The sequence below is a fragment of the Cynocephalus volans genome, chromosome 7, assembly GCF_027409185.1.
Source record: "Cynocephalus volans isolate mCynVol1 chromosome 7, mCynVol1.pri, whole genome shotgun sequence".
Taxonomy (NCBI): Eukaryota; Metazoa; Chordata; class Mammalia; order Dermoptera; family Cynocephalidae; genus Cynocephalus; species Cynocephalus volans.
This window is the reverse complement of record NC_084466.1, coordinates 160,924,474-160,943,287: the sequence shown is the minus strand read 5'-3', so window position 1 is coordinate 160,943,287 and position 18,814 is coordinate 160,924,474. Positions and strand designations below refer to the sequence as shown.

Sequence of the window (18,814 nt, the reverse complement as noted above, 5' to 3'; positions counted from 1 at the left end):
GAGGATGGACGGAGGATGGGTGGAAGATGGAGGATTGATGGAGGATGGGGGATTGATGGAAGATGGATGGAGGATGATGGAGGATGGATGGAGGATGGATGGAGGATGGACGGAGGATGGGTGGAAGATGGAGGATTGATGGAGGATGGAAGATGGATGGAGGATGGATGGAGGATGGGTGGAAGTTGGAGGATTGATGGAGGATGGGGGATTGATGGAGGATGGATGGAGGATGATGGAGGATGGATGGAGGATGGATGGAGGATGGACGGAGGATGGGTGGAAGATGGACGATTGATGGAGGATGGAAGATTGATGGAGGATGGATGGAGGATGATGGAGGATGGACGGAGGATGATGGAGGATGGACGGAGGATGGGTGGATGGATGGAGGATGGACAGAGGATGGATGGAGGATGGAAGATTGATGGAGGATGGATGGAGGATGGACGGAGGATGGACGGAGGATGGATGGAGGATGGATGGAGGATGGATGGATAAATGGAGGATGGAGGATAGCGAATGGACGGATGAAGATGGAGGGTGGGAAGAAAGGGTTCAGTTGCTTGCCCACTTGGTAATTGATATTCCTTTGATGAGTTCCCTGCACAAACTGAAACTCTGCCCCAAATGAGATTTGGAGATTATCTATGGACTCTGCTTCTTCCTCAAAACCAAGGAAGTGGGAACCCCTAGGAGTCTTGGTGTGTCTAAGAGCAACATCCCACATCCCCACTGAGGGTGTGGATAGCTGAAAGACTGAGAGGATTCCAGAAACTGAGAACATGTGATTGGCAGTATCACTAGCTGGAAGAGCTGGGGTCAGCACTGCAGAAGCCCCGACGGGCAAAGGCACACTATGAGAAAGGACTGGGTTTCTCCCAGATGCTGGGGCCCATTCTAGGCAGGCCTGGGCATTGGGAGGGTCCTGGGGCAGGGTGGCCTCTGGCAGGACCACGGTGGGGCTTGCAGGGGCCTGACGCACATGGGGGTGGCCGGGGCAGTGGGCGTTAGGGGCATGCACAAGCCAGGAGAGCGACCTACACTTACGGCGTTGTCTCCCAGGATGTCCAGCTTCTTCATCAGCTCTGGGACCTGGATGTCCTAGGAGGCAGAGAGACAAGGGACAGGCCAGGGGTGAGCTGCAGCCAGGGTGGGGGCAAGGGGTGGAGACGGGGAGGGCTTTACCGTCACGCCTTCAGCCTCGCAGTACACCTGGAGCGGGCTCTTGCCGTCCACGAAGGGCGTGTGGTGGAAGTTGATGGCGGGCGACTTCCTCTCCCTCTCCTGTGACAGAGAGCAGAAGGCTGGGCACAGTGGGCCCCTCACTCTCTGTCTCCTCCCTCCACAAGGGCTGCTGGGGTCTGGAAACATGGCAAGACCACCGAAGGAGGGACAAAGGCAAAATTAAGCCCCGGAGGTGGCGGTGGCAGCGGCAGAAACCTCAGTGGACGTGCCTGACCCCAGACGGGCATGCAGGGCCCCAGCTCCATCACGCCCTGGCCCAGAGCCCATCTGCTCATCCATCAGTGAACGCCAGGGGGCTGCTGGGAGACTCAGAGAGAGGTGGCATCTTGTGTGTCATGACGGGCCATGAGCCCGAGCACAGCAAGCCCTCGAGGACACAGGCTGGTGAGGCACCATCCTCCCAGGCGGGACCCCAGGCAGGAGCCCCGGAGGTCACAGGGATGGTCGTCTGCCAGAGTTACCGCACAGCCCTCCAGCCCCACCAGGGAGGTGGATGGAGGATGCAGAGCCAGGACCAGCAGGGCACACACGATGGGCTGGTCACTGTGTGGCACCACAGCCCTCACTCAGGTTTACATGAGGAAGAAACAAACATCTGCTGGACTGACCGCCGAGGCTCAGGCACCAGCCCTGCCACTCCTCATCAGCAGAGGCAGCTGCCACCACAGTGACACGCTGAGGACACCGCCCTGGTCACTCAGGCCCCACAGTTTTCCCTTCATGACGCTGAGCCCTGCAGGTCAGATCCCAGATTTACATTTTCTCTGCATAGCTGGCCAGTCCCTTGTGGGGGAGACGCGCGGTTCACAGACATTCGCCCTCTGCTTCCCAGCCTGGCTTTTTGGGTTCATGGCCAAGGGCCCGTGTGTATTAGGAAGGCCAAGGCAGGAGCCCCAACCCACAGTCCTGTGCTCACCCCAGCTCTGAGGGGTGACAGCACCAGGTGGTCACCACTGTCCTCAGCAGCAGGAGGGGGCTGCAGCCGAGGCCGGGGTGCTGGCCACGTAGTCGAGGGGTGACAGCACCAGGTGGTCACCACTGTCACCACTTAGCAGCAGGAGGGGAGCTGCAGCCTAGGCTGGGGAGCTGGCCACGCAGTCCACCCACCTCCAGCTCCAGGATCCTGAACTCCAGCAGCTCGTTCTGGTCCTTAGCATCCTGGACTTCGTGTTTTAACCGAGCCTCTTCTGTCTCCATTTGTTTAATCTGTAAAATAAAAGACACATGAGGTGAGGAGTCTGGCTCTGTCTCATGCACAGCTGCTGGCCGTGCATGGGGACCGCTGCCTGGCAGGCGCCCTGCCCCCTGGAAGCTCTTCAAGGTGTGCGTGCAGCCCTAGCTCTCATGCCAGCCTGAGTGCACTTGGGTCCATCCTAGTGAGATGGGGTGAGCCCCCACCCCTTGGTTAAACGGGGGAGGGGGTGGGCTGGACAGGCAGGGCTGGGCACAGAGAACAGGGGAGGCTGGAAGCTGGAGAAGTAGCCCTGAGCCAGGCCCAGCCATCTGAGCAGAGACAGGGCAGAGGGGGCTGTTCAGGGCACAATGTTAACATCAGGCACCCTGGCACTCCTCAAAACCCAGGCTGGCCTGGAGCCTGAGGGTACACGGCTGCCGACGGAAGGACTGGGTGCCAGGGCTGCCTGACCATGCTCCAGAATGTACTGTGCTGATTAAAGGACTGTTTAAACAGAACCCATAACGAGTGAACCAGATGTGAGAGGCCCATGACTTCCAAAGGGTAAACATGATGCAGCCATGGAACATGTCCTCAGCAGCTCCATGCGGCAGGGTGTCCACCATGGGCAGACAGCTGCGTCTATCCCCCCGAACCAAAGTTGGGGGACTAAGGGACCTGCTCTGATGCTCAGGGAATTAGACAAGATGGGTCCGGGAGCACTGGTACCCCCTGGGTGAGCCGCTTGGGCATGAGCTGGCTCCATGCTGCACTCGTAGCCGGGCTGTGGTGAAGCAGCTTCAGGCCAGAAGGGTGATCAGCGCCCTAGTAGCCAGAGAAGAGCACAGGCCTTATGTGTGCCTGCAGCATTTATGTGCATGTGCTTACGTGTGCGTGGGCTTAAGTGCGCACGAGTGTCTGTGTGTGCATGGCAGCAGTTAAGTGTGATGTGTTTAACTGCATATGAGTGTTAGCATGTGCACATGTGCATTTAAGTGTGATATGTGTAAGTGTGTATGCAAGCCCCACAGAAAGAGCTGTCCTGATTTAGGAGGTGTGCAGAGTGTCTACAGGAAGCACGTGTGTGTCGTTCACCATTCAAGACTTGAACTGAACCCAGAGCATGACCCCATGAGGGACTGCTGGCTTTGGGGAGAGGGCACGATGGGCCTTTGGCCAGACAGTGGCCCCCAGGGCTTGGTGTGGAGGCTTCTTGTTTGTCTGAAGCTCGTCGGGATAGCGTGCAGCACAGCTGTGAGCGCCTGAGGTCCCGGCTCTTCCCTGGAAGGGCTGCACCCTGCCGGGGGAGCCTGCTGCCTCCTCAGCAAGGGCTCTGCCATGGACAAGGTGGCTGCCAGCTGCCGGTGGGGAGGGTGCCACACAGGACCCCCACCCATGATGGCCAAGGGAGCCCACACCCAGGGCTGCTGCCAGGTGAAGCACGGCCAAGTCAGAAGCACACAACTGCTCAGCCAGAAACTAAAACCCAGGCCCGGCCTGCGGCACTCTTCCTCGAGGACCCCGCAAACTCCACAGCGAACACTGCTACAGGTGGAGTTTCCTGACCCGACGGGGCTCCCAGGTGGGCGGACCCCAGAGGTTTCGACAGCGCCACTCCTTCACAGAGGTTCTCTACCCCTCCCGTCTGCAGAACCCATCAGCACAAAGAAACGCGCATCGGGATGCTGCGGAGACTCCGGGAGGACAAACCCAGCTCCTCCATCCGGGCTGTTCCCACGTCTGGGATGCAGAGGGGGACAGGTGGCCGGGGCTCCTGATGGCTCCCGCAGGAATGAGAACACAGAAGTGGCCCGGTGACGGGGAGGTCAGGGGACCTCTGCCGAGCCCCGCCCCGCCAGCCCACAGGGCCCACCGCACTCCTGTGTGCACAGAGCAACTCTTGCCAGACCCTGGGCGGGTCGCCTTACCTTTTCCACAAGCTCCTGGTTTCTTCGATACAGCGCTTGCTTCTCCTCAATCCACTTCATATCCTTGGAAATGGAATTGAAATGGAGAAATACATAAATTACTGCAGGACAAATTTATGAAGCCAACATTTAAACTGTGATTTGGCAGGAGAGAAAATGTCAACCCTGAAAGGATTCAACACTCAGCTTCTGAAATAACCACCTAATGACAGTTCACATCATAGAAAGTGAAAACCTGTGTTTTTACCCATTTTCTTAGAGAGTCCTGGACAGTGAATAAGCAGAGGCAGTCCTGCTCCAGGAGGACCCCTCAAGGACCCTGTGTGTCACCCACGGACAGTACCCCCTGCCCGGTACCCAGCAGCACGTGGCCTGTGTGGATGCCCCAGGGCCAAGGGACCCTGATGTGGGGCCAGCAGGCGCTGGGGCTTGGCTGGAGATTGAGGGGTCTCAGGCTCAAGAGGAGGGCAGTCTCCTTAGGGTGGGCGTCCTGTCTCCTCCATGCTTGGTACTCATGGGCAGACTGGGCTCATGCTGTCACTTGGCATGTGGACGCCTCGCCGACCCAGCCTCAAGGCCTGACCTCGGGAGGAAGTTCTATGTCCTCAGCATATCCTCTCCCGTCTGGAAACCCTTGGGTCCACCAGCAGCATTTCTGGTATAAAGCAGGTGTTGGGAGAAACCTGGTTTCCCCAGGCACGGGACTGCATCTCGGATTTACTCTCCCCAGAGTCCTCTGTGAGTTCCTGTAGAGCTTGAAGGATCCACCTCTGTGCATGAGGGAGGCGGTGTCCCCTCCTCTGGCTGGTTTCCCAACCACCCTGGCCGCCTTCTCCTTCCAGGAGAGGCCGTGATGGTCAGGCAGACCCCTGCCTTCAGCAAGGCCACCAGGGAATTCTGCTAGACCCACGTTCCCTCTGGGTTTTAGAATTTTTTATTGCGGTGTGATATATACACTGTAGAGCGTGCTAAAGCTGCTCATCCTCAGTGTGCAGCCGAGTCATCCCTACCCATGTACGCACCCATGTACAGCCACCCTCCCAGCCACCCTGCATGGGGGAGGAGGCCCCCAGGCCCCCACAAGCGCCCCGGCGAGGCTCACCTGCCCCTGCTCAGCCAGGGCCTTCTCCAGGTCCTGTATCTGCGTCTGGGCTCTCTGTACTTCTGCTTGTAGCTGCTCGCGGGTCTGTAGGATGGAGAAAAGATACATCAAATTTTCTCTAAAAGCCAGGTGCACGCCGACAGGACCAGCTCACACAGATGGAGACTTCAGAGGACTCTGTCTGCCTTTGGCTTTGCTCATTGAGAAGTGACCATTCACTCCTCTGGAAAAGAGGCTTTCTAAGAAAGGAAGAACTTAAAGGCTGGTTTGAAGCAAGTGGTCTCACTTAGACCACAAGCGGGGGAAGGTCTGTAGATTAAGTTTGAGAACCTGTTAGGCAGAATCCTAGTTTACAGGACGAAACAGCCGAGGAGGCCCGAGTCTGCTCTGTGCTCAGCCCTGCCAGGTACCAGCAAGAGCGGGTTCGCTTTAGTCTCCTTGGGTGACCGTGACACACACAGAGGGGCTTTCTGAGTGGATCTGCCCTTTGCTGGCCCTGGGTTTGCTGCCTTTTCTGCATTTTGGTTCCTTAGCCCACTTTCCCCAGAGCCTGTTCCATCTGGAGTACAAGCCCTGAGCTTTACCAGGCAGCACTGTGGGTGAAGTCCCTCCCGAGCAACACCTGGGCTTCCAGCCGGGGGCTGGGCTGCTTGATTTAATTTGCTTTTACAGGGTCCAAGCCACGGGGCATTTTACCCTCTGCCACCTCATGGGAACAGCTTTCAGGGCCAGTGGATGACAGTGTTTGCGGACAGCTGTGTACAGGGTCTGAGGGTCCATCATCTCCGGGAGAGAAGGACCAAATGAATGGCCTGTGGTGGTGCTCATGGAGCTCTGGGCCCCCTTTGGGTCACATCCACTGGGTCCCAGCCCTCCTTCCCCGGCCTCTTCTCTCCCTCAAGAGGCTGCAGTAACAGCCGTGGAGGCTTGGGTTGGAGAATCCTGGAGCGGAGAGGGAAGTCAAGATAGTCCTAACCCTCTGTTTCCAGGTGGGGAGGCTGAGCCCTGGGGGGCCATCAGCCACCCACAGTCTTGGGACCACGTAAGAGACAGGCCCACGCCCACGTCCATGTCTTCTCCTATCCACCTCCACAGTCCTTTCACTATCTGTGTGGCTTCCTCGGCTGGCACAGTGAGGGGTGGCAGTTCCAATTCTAGTTCAGAATCAGGCTGTGTGGGATCATCAGTGGTCTATTTTCTTCATTAATCTTTCCTGTATTTTCCAATTTTTAAGTGATCACGTGGTACTTCTCTGCATCAGATTTTCCTCTGATTCTAAATGTCATCCAAAAATCTTTTAAATGCAATTTGGTCATTTTCACTCTCCAAGCAGAATGTTCTAAGTTCATTGCCTTTATGTGGCTCCCAATCAAATGTCTCTGAAAAAAGGGAAGACGGGATTCTTCCTCCAGCTCTTCCAGCTCCCAGGTGAGACTGGCCACGAGGACGGCGGTCTCTGCTGTGAGGCAGAAGGCTCGGCCCGTCATGCCCTTAGCCTCCCTGGGCCACTGGGCTTTACGATGCTCTGAATGGAGACTTTGCCTGACGTTTTCCTTTCTCCAAGGATTGTGCAAAAATTAAGCCCAAAAAGTCAAAAAGGGAAGATTTAAAGTCCCCCGTTATGCAAATAAATACCTCTGCATTCTCATCTCCAACTTTCAAGCCAGAGGAGGGAAAGTCGCCCCCGACGGTGCGTCTCGGCCGCACCCACCCGGAGCAGCTGGAGCAGCACAACAGGGCGAGGCCTTGCTCAGTGGAATGCCCAGGGAGGCGGCGGGGGGGTGGGGCCCAGCCAAGTCACCACGGCAGGCAAAGGTGACACTGGGTAAGGCTGGTAGCTCCCCTAGGGCAGCCAGGACGGACACACGGGGTGGGGGTGGGGGTGGTCCTCTGCCGACACTGTCCCTGGTCCCCAGGACCATGCCCCACCCATCCCAGTCACCCAGATGACGGTGCTTCTTGTCCTGCGGGGTGTTTAGGGGTGCGGCCCACTGGGACCCCAGACCCCCAGCTGCCCGCTCAGGAGAGCCCCTCACCTCCACGGGGCAGTGCCTGTCTCCCTACATGGTGCATGAACCACAGTTCCTATAGTGGCTTCTACTCCAAACCTACGGGGAGGATAGGAGGTGGGGGTTTCGGTTGGAGCAGAGAGGGGACCCCTCACCCACGGCACCTCCTGCACAGCCTGGTGCCTGCACTCCCGCAGGAGGCCAGCAGAGGGTGCCCTCCAGCCCTGCATTTGGGCCTTTCCCGGATACTGACGCTCTGGGAGGGTCCTCAGGGAAGGAGGGACATGTTGCTCCCGGCAGGACAGCCCCACAAGGTGCGAGGCACGGGATAAAGGCAGGCACAGTGTTTGAGCTCAATATTTGTTGGATGGATGAATGATCTCAGCCAGTTTCAAAACCTGAGCCCGGATGCTGCCCCTGGTTCATCTTCGTGCCTCGCAGTTACGGGAAGCTCCCTAAGAGCATTGCTGGCAGGTCTGGAAGGAGGGTGACTTCATCTTGGGATGCTGCAGGTCCCATACCCACCAGCCACGCCCTTGGCAGGGACACATGCAGCTCAGGAAGGTTCCTCAGTCACACGTGTGCCTGGCCCCGCTCTGGGCAAGTTCCACCCGAGCCTGGGGCAGACCTGCAGCAGCGGGCTTGGCAAACGCTAGTTTTTAATGGGCCTCAGTGAGCATCACTCAGGACCAAAAGTAACTGTGGGACAAAAGAGCTGCGACCCCGAAAGGTTTGGCGATGCAGAGTCCCTGCCAGGGACACGGGGGTCAAGCGGGAAGGAGACCAGCGGGAACCGGAACGTGGTGGAATAGAAGTCATTTAGACCTTAACTTCTCGCTCTGCATCCAGCGTCCCTCCGACCTGCTCCTGCAGCAAGGCGTAGGCACGCTGCAGGGCCTGGTACTCCATGGTCAGCTGCCGGAACCTCAGCTCCGTCTCCTCCTTGGCCATGCCCTGGAGAGAGAGGCGCAGCGTTAGCACAGGGCCTCCACACCGCACCACTGCCCGACAGCTGGGGCACCCAGGCTTCCCATCCTCTCCAGGAAGATGGAATGGACTGGTCTTTCTAGTAGCTTGAGGGAGGAGCCGTTCTTCAGCGTGCAGGGAGGGGACAACTACATGGGGGCTTGGTGCTGTTTGGAGAAAGATTTCCCCGGGAAGGTGAGTCCTGAGTCCCTGGGGTGGAAGGCTGAGCCGCTGCACCCTGACCAGGGTGAACCTCGTGGGCCGGTGCCTGGGGCAAATGGCTGTCCTGGGGCTCCCACTTGCCAGCCAGGCTGCCCTGACCCGGCGGACCCCCCATTATTGACCAGCTAACACACAGCTCTGTTCTGTTGAGATGTGCTGCGGGAAGAGTGGTGCTTTTCAAAAGAAGCGAAGCGCCCAGGAAGCGCACTTCCTTCCAGGCCCTTCCACCCCAGGCCACTCCTGCAGAGTCACCCCCGGGATGCACCCTTCTAGCTGGAATGCACCTGCTGCCCCAGGGAAAAGGCATGGCGGTGGTCTGCTGCTACCTTCAAAGGGTCCCAGTGGACCCCTCGGATTGGGAGGTCAGACTGTGTCCTGGAGTGACCAAGCACAGAAACCCTTACCTGGCCCCAGCTCCACCTGCCCTGCCCTGCTTCCCAAGGCCTGCTGGCAGCAGCTGTGCTGTGATGTCTTAGATCTCTCAGCAGGTCCTTGGCCATCGGGCCATTCTGCAGGATCTGCCAGGGGAGGCCTGATCCATGGCCTTGCCACTGGGCCCCGTCAAGGCCATGGATTGCCACTCCTTGTCCCACAGCCACAGGTGCTGGACGAGTCAGACTGCCAAGCCCTGGCTTCTGGCCCTGGGGCTGAGATGGTTGCCTGGACTCTAGGGTGGCCGTGCTTTTGGAAGAAGGGGCTGGTGGGCAGGAACACCAGGCTCTGCTTTTGTCAGAAAGAAAGCTCCTGTCTCTGTTTTCCTGAAGTGCTTGTGTCATTGGAAGTGACCTCCCTGCTGGGTGGTTCAGACCCTCATGGGGAGGCCCTTTAAGAGGGTGAGTGGTCCCTCCATACTGCTCTGCAGAAGGGGCACAAGCTCAAGGCGGGGAGGAAACTTGACTGGGCGCTCATGGAAGCCAGGCATGACAGTCGACAGCCACCCAACCAAGCAAAGAGAAAGGTGCTTCTCACCGCGCAAATGCACGGACTGTTAGGGATGTAGAGCAGGCGGGGGCCACCAAGGGAGCAGGACCCCCACCCCTTCCTGCCTCCCCAGCCCAACCGTGTCCCCAAGGGCTGGCCTGTGATGAACCGTCAGCCCCTTCCCCGCAAGTCCAGGAACTGCTGCAGGAAGAAAGTTACCTCTTCCAAGTCATCGTCTGGGGTGCACGGGGTCTGGTCGGTCCTGTCTGTTTGATAAGAGATGGAGGAGCCATCGGATTCCAGGGAAGCTTCTTCATCGTATCCAAAGAAGGTCTCCACGACAACTGGCTTCTGACCCAAATGCAACGTGTTAGTGCAGACCCAGACCTGGCCTTCACCAGCACCTCCTGGCCTTCTCCCACCTCCTCTTCCTGTCGCCTGGGGTGGGGCCGTGGCTGAGAAGCTGTCCACCCCTGCTGCAGGATAGCAGCCCTCAGCTGGTGGCCACTGGTGTGGCTTGAGATAGCACAGAACCGACACCGAGCACGTGCTCCAATGTGCCGTGGCTTTCCCAGCGACGCATTGTGTCATAGTTTTTAAAGAAGGACAGATCGGAATAAAACCAGAAATAAAATGGGTCCTCCTCCAGATGTCTGAGAGGCACTGCCTTCGGGGTCCCCCTGGTTCCCTCACCCCCGTCTTCAAAAACCTGAGGTTTCCTCATCCAGGTTTTAGAAAGAGTACAACATCCAAAAGCCAGCCGTCTTCTCTCAGTCACACTCAGGTCTCCTTCCTTCCTTGGCCACCTCTGTGAATTGGCTGCTGTGGTCTCCAGGTCTCCCTGCTGGTTTCTTCACCAGAACCTTCCAGTGAAACTCCTCCCTGGGGCCCCAGGACCACCTCGCAGCCCCGCAAACCACTGTTGCTGGTTCCTCTCCTATGTGGCTCTCCCCAGACATCCTGTGTCCTCTGGCCCTGGCCATGCAGGGCTCTGGGCCGGTCTCTTCTCCCCTGTTAACCTGCCCCTGCCTCTTGAGCTGAGTGACCACCTGGGCCTGATGCTTGCTGGGTGGAGCCCTGGCCTCTCTGAGGAATGCTTTCCCTGTGTGCCAGCCTTCTTCCAGACATTTCCACTGAAATACCCAGAACATGGGCAAATGTGGTGAGCACAATCATGAGGTTCTTTCATTAACCCCAGCCCCTTCTGTCACCCCTCTGTCCAGTCAGCAGCCTTACCTCCTCCTGTCACCTGCATGTCCAGCCAGTGGCCTGACCTCCTGCTGTCACCCCATCTAGTCAATGGCATGACCTCTTCCTGTAACCCCTACATCTAGTGAGCGACCTGATCTCCTCCTGCCACCCACCCATCCAGCCAGCGGCCTACCCTCTTCCTGTAACCGACACGTGTAGCTAGCAGCCTGACCTCCTGGTGTCACCCCCACATCCAGTCAACAGCCTGGCCTCTTCCTGTCACTTCCACATCCAGTCAGCGGCCTGATCTCTTGTCACCCACACATCCAGCCAGTGGCCTGACCTCTTTCTGTTGCCCCCATGTCCAGTCAGCGACCTAACTTCTTACTGTCACCTGTATCCAGTCAGCAGCCTGACCCAGTGACCTGACCTCCTCCTGTCACCCCCACATCCAGTCAGTGGCTCTAGGCTTTTATCAGCCACCTTCCTGTCCTCGAAGCCCTGGGCACGTCTTGCTCATCGTTGCTCCTGACTTTCTCTTCTGACTCGGCCCCTCTGGAAGCACTCGGACAGCTGGGCTCAGCAGGGCAAAAGCACCTCCAAAGAATTTCTAAACACCCTGAAAAGATCCTAAGAGGCCCTCAACACCATTTCCCCCCTCCTAGGGGCCTAAGGGCCACACAAACAAGTGTTTGTGACTAAAATATATAACAGCCTATCAGGAAGCATCAACGACTATTTAAAAACAAAACAACACACATACACATTTCGCATAAAGCAGGAGACAAGTTAGGTCCTGTGGAAAATTCTCCCAAAGCTCCCTTAATAAAAATCATAGGTTTATCAGAAAGGATTGTACTGTAGAGAAATTGCCCCAGGTCTTCAGATTTCCTAGGGACACAGGTCTGCCGGTGTGGGGTCCGAGTGGTGCCTGTGCACACAGGCTGCCACAGCCTGCAAACGTGGCTGGGAGAAGCTTGGAGTTGGGGCAGGCCCAGGGAGACGGCGCGTGGCTCACTGAGGACCAGTGAGTGTAAACAGCCACACGCCTGCTGCAAGCGGCCGTCCTCGGGGCCGGTGTCCGCACGGCCTGGGGATTCAGGCTGCCCCGCAGGCGTGAGGAGCCGGCGTCCTGCAGCCAACCCCTCCTCCTCCTCATTAGTACTGATGCTGTTATTGTCATTAGAAATTCATATCTGCTCTTGGAAATTTAAAAGAAATAAGTTTGGATTTTTAAATTTAAAATTATAAACAGCATGTTTACTTTGGGTTCTATTTTGATTACGTCGCAGTTAACAATTTTTAGAAATAATAAAATTATTTTCTTTTCCTCTCCAAAGGAAGAGATTCATCCCTGTTAAGCAACTTTTAAAAACAGGCACTTTGTGCACATGCACACCAACATTTTCTCGTTTACCTTGGGGAGTTTTGCCATTTTCTTTCTTTGTTTCCGATATCTTAAAAGCTTATCACGCTCCTGCAAGAACCAGGGGAAGAGATTTTTTAAGCAGTTGCATGGCTCCTTGGGTTTTGAATACACGGTTTAACATTTCCATGTCATCATTTGGACTGACAGAGAAGACGGTTTCGAGACTGGCTTCTTGTTCGTATGATCATGAACACCCTGAAACCTCGGGCCCTTGATCGGGGTATTTAGCTCTGAAAGCTTGGCTGGCTGGAGAGGGGACGGTGGCCAGGCCGCCTCCGTACTCTGCAGAAATGGCACCCACACCTGTGTGAGACGGACCCCCTTCCACTCATACAGAGATCATTGACCTGCTCTCCAGGGAAGCCAGGCTGCGTCTCCGGGCCGTGAGAGTGAAGCCGCCAGGTCAAGGCCGCCTGGCCGCGCTGGCCAGGGAGAGACCTGTGGTGGGGTGAGCGCCTCCAGAGGGGCCTTTCATTGGCAAACAGAGAAGTCATCGGGACTGGGCGCTGTCCCAATGGGGCACCCCCCACTTCCCTGGCTTACGGGTGTTCTCGTCACCACTGAAACTGTGGTTAGGCAGTGCTATGATAACAAAAGCCACCCAAAAAACTGCTTTGGCCACTTGTGTCTAGACTGCAAGGAACCACCAGAGCAGAACGGGTCCCACGGACAGCTACACCAGCAAACAGGAGGGTCAGAAAGGAAGGAGACACCGATGGGTCCTTACTAAGACGCTCTTCACGTAGCCGGCAGTTTCCAGGGTCTAGGAAAAGAAAACGGCACTTTATGGAATTGATAACGCAGATCGTGCTCTTGCAGGTTTTCAAAATGTTCGTGGAAAAACAGAATTAAAAGATAATATAAATCTTTCCAGGAACTTTTTGAAGACCCTCATATAAGAGACAGAGAGGAGGGGGACATGGGGAGACAGAAGCAGAGACTGGGGTGATGTGGGCCACAGCCGCCAGACAGGATCCTCCCCTGGGCCTCTGGAGGTAGCATGGCCCTGCTGACACCTCGACTTTAGACTCGTGGCCTCCATAACTGTGACAGAACGACCTAGCATGGGCAGCATTTCTGGTCTTGAAAACCCAAGGTCCAGAGCAATGCCGTAGGACGTGCTTCATAGACCCCTGGAGCAGAGAACTGAAGGGAGGGCCACCTCAAGCAGTGACAACAGTGGGGGGACCCCTCTGTCTGACCCCTCCCCTCCCATCTCCTGCCAGGGCTTCCCATTAGTCAAACCCCTGGGAGACAGAGGGTGGGGTTCTGGGCGCGGACAGGACAGCTGGTTACCTTAGAAAGCTCATCTATGAGATTCTGCTGCTCGACAATCTGAAGCTTCAAGAAGTCAATTTCCCTTTCATCTTGACTTTGATCAAGATCATTTAAGGAACTGGGTCTCCGTATGATTCTGGCTCTCTGTCTCTGAAACACAAGCAGAGCCATCACAAGTGGCAGCTGTTGTGGTCTGACTGGACAATCGGGAGCTGGGGGTCATCTTCCTTCACCTGTGTGAGTACCTACAGCTTCCTGTCACCTCCCCCCACACGCCGGCTGCAGGGCCAGGGACCCTGTCTGACCAGACCTTGGCATAGCCGGCTGCAGAGCCCCAGGGGAAACTGAGGCCTGTGTCTTGGCTGACTCTGAAAGCCTGGCCAGACAGGGACCCCTCTGTACCCTGAAGGTGAGGCTGTGTGGGCTGTCTGCGTTCAATTCACACCCACTGCCTTCTCCAAACCCGTCGTTACTTCAACTCAGCGTTTGAAAAGAAGGGGATTTCTGCAGAGACGGGCATCAGGGGCACCTCGGCCCCCGCCTCCCGCACCGTGCTGAATTACTCTTTGGCTGAGCTCTCGCTTCGTGGCCTTTGAGGTCCTCTGGGCAGAAGGAACTCGCGAGACACCCCATGCTGATCACCCCCTGTTCTTGGCGCGGCAGCCATGACAGGCATGGAGCCCGTTGACCCACCTCGGTGCTCTGTGACACCTGCTCCTCCCTTCCTCCCCCAGACAGGCTCCTGGGTGGCCTCTCACTGCTCCACTGGGACCTTCAAAGGTGGAAGCCCGCTCGTCCCAGACCCTTGTGCTAGACGTGGGCAAACAAGTCGAGGGGAGGGGACGCGTGACTTGCTGAGCGGCATCCCAGCTCTGTGCCTGTGTCCCTGCTGCCCAAGGCAGGAGATACCCCCTGTACCAGGTCAGGTCCACAGGCATCTAAGGCTTCTCTTCCAGGCAGAGGGTTCACCTCGGTGCCTCCCACAAACGTATGTGAGACCAGTCACCGGGCAAAAGGTCTGGACGCCTGGCGCGGGTTTGCGTCATCTTGAATCTCACATAGAAAAGTGCAGGGGACTGTTGCTGGCCACGCGCGAGGCCATGCTGCTGGCCCCATGGACCCCGTGCAGTCCCTTACCATCTCCACGTTCTCCTGGGTGACGAATTTCAACTTGTTTTCCATCCGACGCAGAGTGTGAGACAGCTCTTCATTTTTCCGAGTAAGGCGTTTGTTTTTATCCAGCAATGGCTTGTACTGACTTTCAGCTTCTCTTAGACGCTTTAACTGAAAGACAAAATTAATTACACAAGATGATTTCTTTTAAGTGACAGAAAACCGGCAGGTGTCCATACAGCCAGCCAGCCGAAGCTTCGGCCACCACGACATGATCATCAACCCACTATTCGGAAAGAGTAAGGGTCAGTGCATGCTGCCAGGCGGTGTCCCCAGGCCAGCTGCCACGCTCTATGGCCCCGTGCCCACGTGAGCGAGCAGGCCAGCAGCTGGGCTCCACATCCCCAGGGGGCAGGTCCCATCCCATCTGCAGACAGGGATGAATTTGAAGGCCACCAGTCTGGGGCCCATTTTGCTGGTAAGGCCTGAGGTAAAATCGCCTGGCCCCCTGGAACCTTCCAGAAGCTCTGAGCACCTCACACACCCTCCAGGAGCTGATGTTACTCGGAACTCTCAGTGGCTGTAAGGACCAATGGTGACAGCTCCAAGGGGTTGTGTCCTTATACTTCCTAGGTCATACGCACAATTGAGGACACTTTCACTCCAGAATACAAAACAGGGATCAACCAACCAGCACTTGAGGGACAATCTCGCCCACCATCTGCTTGTGTTAATAAAGTTTTATTGGAACACAGCCAAGATGCCTAGATGCAAGGCCAACCCTTGCCACCATCAGTCCTCCTTGCCACAAGGGATTTTGGAAATGGACACACCTTGGCTCCCCCAACTCTGCAGTTATAAACCCACCAGCGCCAAAAGCCCACCGCCTGCCACTCACCAGCTCGTTCCGTTCTTCCGACAGCAGGGCGTTGCGGTCCTCCAGCTTACGAATGATCGCGCTCAACTCTGCAATTTTAAGTTGGAAGCGGCGGGCATCCTTTTCATCCAACTGCTGTTCCTAAAACAAAAATCAACTGCAAATAACCGTTCCTAGACACAGACGTGGAAAACCTTTGCAAATCCCGATTCACTATGGAAACCCAAACACTTTTGTGACTTGTCACCTTTGCCTCCAGATGGTGGCGGGGTGGTTCGGACCCTGCTGGGGGAAGGCACCCCTGCCTTGAGCACCATGTCACTGCAAACCGCACGATGGGGACAGAACCAAAAGGAGCAGAAATGTCCGCAAGTGTGCAGATGTGGGACCGCCCAGGAAAACACCAAGCCCCAGGCCTTCCTGCGCCACTGCTGAGCTGCACCTCCCAGCAAGGGTCTGCCCTGCCCCCAGCCAGGGAGCACAGGACAAGATACCCAGTGAAGACCCTCAAAAGTTGGTTTCCCAATAAATGGGCTCCCTCAAATGGGGTTTCTAAAAGATCACTTTTGGAACCACTGGAACGTCATTCAAATATCAGTGAAAACATTTTAATCTAGTTTCTGAATCTCTCTGGAGTTAATGCAATAGTCTATCAAGCACCAGAGCAGGAGGGGCTGGTTTTAATTCAGTTAAGCCATTCTTAATAAAATTATAAAATGTCATTTCCTATCTCGAAATGTCACTGTCCTAGGGTGGGCTCAGCTCACACAGTTCTGTCCTCAAAGCAAACAAACGGGTGTCCAGGAAGGCTCTGGACGTGACTCAAGTTCCTCATTCAACAGGTGCAGGAGAGGCTGGGGACCAAAGACCCACAAGGACCAGCATTGAGGGTCTGTGGAATTTACATCCCCCAGGGTATACCAGAACCACTGCAGAGAATCAAAATGAGGAGTGGCAAAGAGGAAGCGGATGATGTCGCGGCCGTGTTACTGCTGGCTGACCCTGTCCCTCATGAGCAGCCCAAGGTGGAGCAGAGGTGGCATGGTCACATGAAAAGCGGGTGGGAGGGTGACTGGTGAAGTGAGCGCCAGAAATGCCCATGCACAGATGGAAGCAGCACATGCTCGGAGAGCCTTGCCCCCACCAGCAAGGGCAGGCACTGGTACCAGCAGGGACCAAGGACCTTTGGCCACCCAGGACCGCAGCTGGCAGATGGAGTACAGCCGGAAGCCTGAGGCCTCAGGGCCTGTGGGAGGGTGACGCGGCCAGTGCTTAGGCTGTGCTGGTGAGGAAGGAGGGAGGCTCATGGCCAGAGCCAGATAAGCTCGTGGGTCCAGGGTCCGGCTGGAGGGGTTCCCAGGTCAGGGACTTCTGGTTGGACTTAGGCTCTGGACTCCCCAGGGAGTCGCCCACGCAGGGCCATGCAGCCATGTGGTACTGTGTGTCTGTGACTGGGTTGGCCATGGAGAGGCCTGGGGGGTGCTTACAGGGCTTCCCGAGTGGTCTGAGGCGTCTCCTGCACCGCTTGCATAAGGAAGTTCCCGTCTGGGGCTGCCCAGGTGCCGATCAGCCTCTTTGACCTGGGAAAGCTGCTCATCTAGAGCCTCTTTTTGGAGCTGCAGTCTCTGAGCATGCCCGGCTTGAACCCCTAACTCTCTCTCCAGCACGAAGACTGCTCTGTCTTTAAATTTTATCTCCTCCATCTACAAGGAGAACAGAACACAATCACACACACAGGCAGGATATAGATCTGCAGTTACCATAGAAACAGGCAGAGTGGCACCAGGAGGCGTCTCTATGGCGGCGGCCCTGCCAATGTCCCCAAGCTCTGAAACTGGATGCAAAAGCAGATCGTCCTAGACCAGGAGCCAGAAGCCCCACCACCCCAGGCTGAGGCACGATGCCCCTGCTCTGGGCTGGCCCCTGGCTCAGCCGGCTCCCTCCAAACTGGTGCCCACTGAGGATGCCTTCCTGACAGGCTGTGTGTGCCCCTGCACAGCCCATCTGGGCACCTGGCCAGACCCCCCACCCCGTGCTGTGCTGCTGGGGCTCCTAGGTGCCCACGGGGGCTGGCGTTGTCTGGCAGGGTCAAGAGAGGCCGCCTCGATCTCCTGCCTCCTGCTGTGGTGGTGCAGAGCAGGAGATGCCCCAAGTTACACACACACCCCCAATAGGGGAGTGTAATAGGCAAGACTCTTTGTCAGAACAAGTGGGGGTCACAGCCCCTTCCTCACCCTGAACCTGCTTACCACCCAAGCGGCGATGGCTAGGACATGGGAGGGCTGGGCAGTGCATGTGGGGACACCACTGTCATCCTTCTGTACCCCGCCTCATTGTTCCAAGGTGCAGCTACCAGGCTTGAGTGCTGCACAGCTGGTTTCAGGCAAAGCCACATTTTCTATTAATCTTGCTATGTGCAGAGGCTTCCAGGGTGGTGGGGAGGCACGTGGATGAGTAGGCTTCACATGGCAGCACAGAGTGCCCAGCACATCTGACGTACCCAGGCCTTTGCATGCAGCTGAGCAGGGTGGTCGCAGGGGTTGGTGGCCCCACCTTCCGTAAAATGCAGCACTTTTTGTGCTTAACCTACTAAGGGCTGCAAGAAGCCCTTCCAGACCAGCTGCCTCCTACTGCCTGCACCCGGGACACCTGGTCCAGGCGGCCACATGCACGTGCTTGGCCAGAGGTGGGAGCTGCACACAGACGGGAGGGTGGGACAGACTCAACTGTGGCTACACATTCTTCAGACAGACAGACTCGGGTGCTTTGGGTGTCATTATAAATGGTGCTAGATTTACAAGAAGAGACAATGTCTTCAGGGATGAACAACTCGGTTTAAAATACATTTTCAAACCATGGAGCAGAATAGGATATCTTGCTATTTCATTTTCTGCTTAAGGTTAAAATAAGTTAATAAATTAGCCGTCTGCTGACGTTAGCTTGGAAAGAAAGAGATGAGATGTCTCATTAGCCCAGATCACAGAATTCATGGGGAAGCGATGAGCTGAACAGAATAAAAGAAATCCTTAACTGCTAAATTCCCATTTACTCGAGCACGTGGAAATGCTGAAAGAAGCAACACAGTCAATTAGTGGAAACAAAAAGGCCAGTGAAAATAAAATCATGTGAATAAGCAGCTACATTCTGTGGCCTAACGTTCACATGCTCACACACACATACTTTAGGAACATTATGTTTTTTCATCAGGGAACAAGAAAATAAGAGCTTCTAACACAGACCCACTTCCACAAGCTACTGGAGAGGTTGGTTTGGAGCAAAGAGCAGAGTCTCAGAATCTCTCTTTTGCGTTACCTCAGCAGAAAGGTTAGCTCTGCCCAGGCATGCCCTCTGACCCA

At 56.2% G+C, this 18,814-nt stretch overlaps 1 protein-coding gene across 18 annotated transcripts in view; it reads right to left on the bottom strand.

Moving 5' to 3' along the window:
- JAKMIP3 (Janus kinase and microtubule interacting protein 3) overlaps positions 1 to 18,814 on the bottom strand; it is a 76,390-nt gene that overhangs the window by 16,071 nt on the left and 41,505 nt on the right. For 2 of the 18 annotated variants that reach the window (XM_063101941.1, XM_063101947.1), the window contains exons 3-15: positions 16,946 to 17,161; positions 15,480 to 15,593; positions 14,606 to 14,752; positions 13,487 to 13,618; positions 12,918 to 12,953; positions 12,179 to 12,238; positions 9,790 to 9,918; positions 8,287 to 8,415; positions 5,453 to 5,536; positions 4,351 to 4,413; positions 2,356 to 2,454; positions 1,189 to 1,287; positions 1,045 to 1,104 (exon numbers count right to left, since the gene is read on the bottom strand). In XM_063101941.1, coding sequence (XP_062958011.1) covers positions 1,045 to 1,104; positions 1,189 to 1,287; positions 2,356 to 2,454; positions 4,351 to 4,413; positions 5,453 to 5,536; positions 8,287 to 8,415; positions 9,790 to 9,918; positions 12,179 to 12,238; positions 12,918 to 12,953; positions 13,487 to 13,618; positions 14,606 to 14,752; positions 15,480 to 15,593; positions 16,946 to 17,161 — 1,368 coding nt within the window. Of the gene's footprint in view, positions 1 to 1,044; positions 1,105 to 1,188; positions 1,288 to 2,355; positions 2,455 to 4,350; positions 4,414 to 5,452; positions 5,537 to 8,286; positions 8,416 to 9,789; positions 9,919 to 12,178; positions 12,239 to 12,917; positions 12,954 to 13,486; positions 13,619 to 14,588; positions 14,753 to 15,479; positions 15,600 to 16,945; positions 17,162 to 18,814 lie in introns of all 18 variants that reach the window. The other 16 variants (XM_063101951.1, XM_063101956.1, XM_063101953.1 and 13 more) reach the window with 14 other exon arrangements.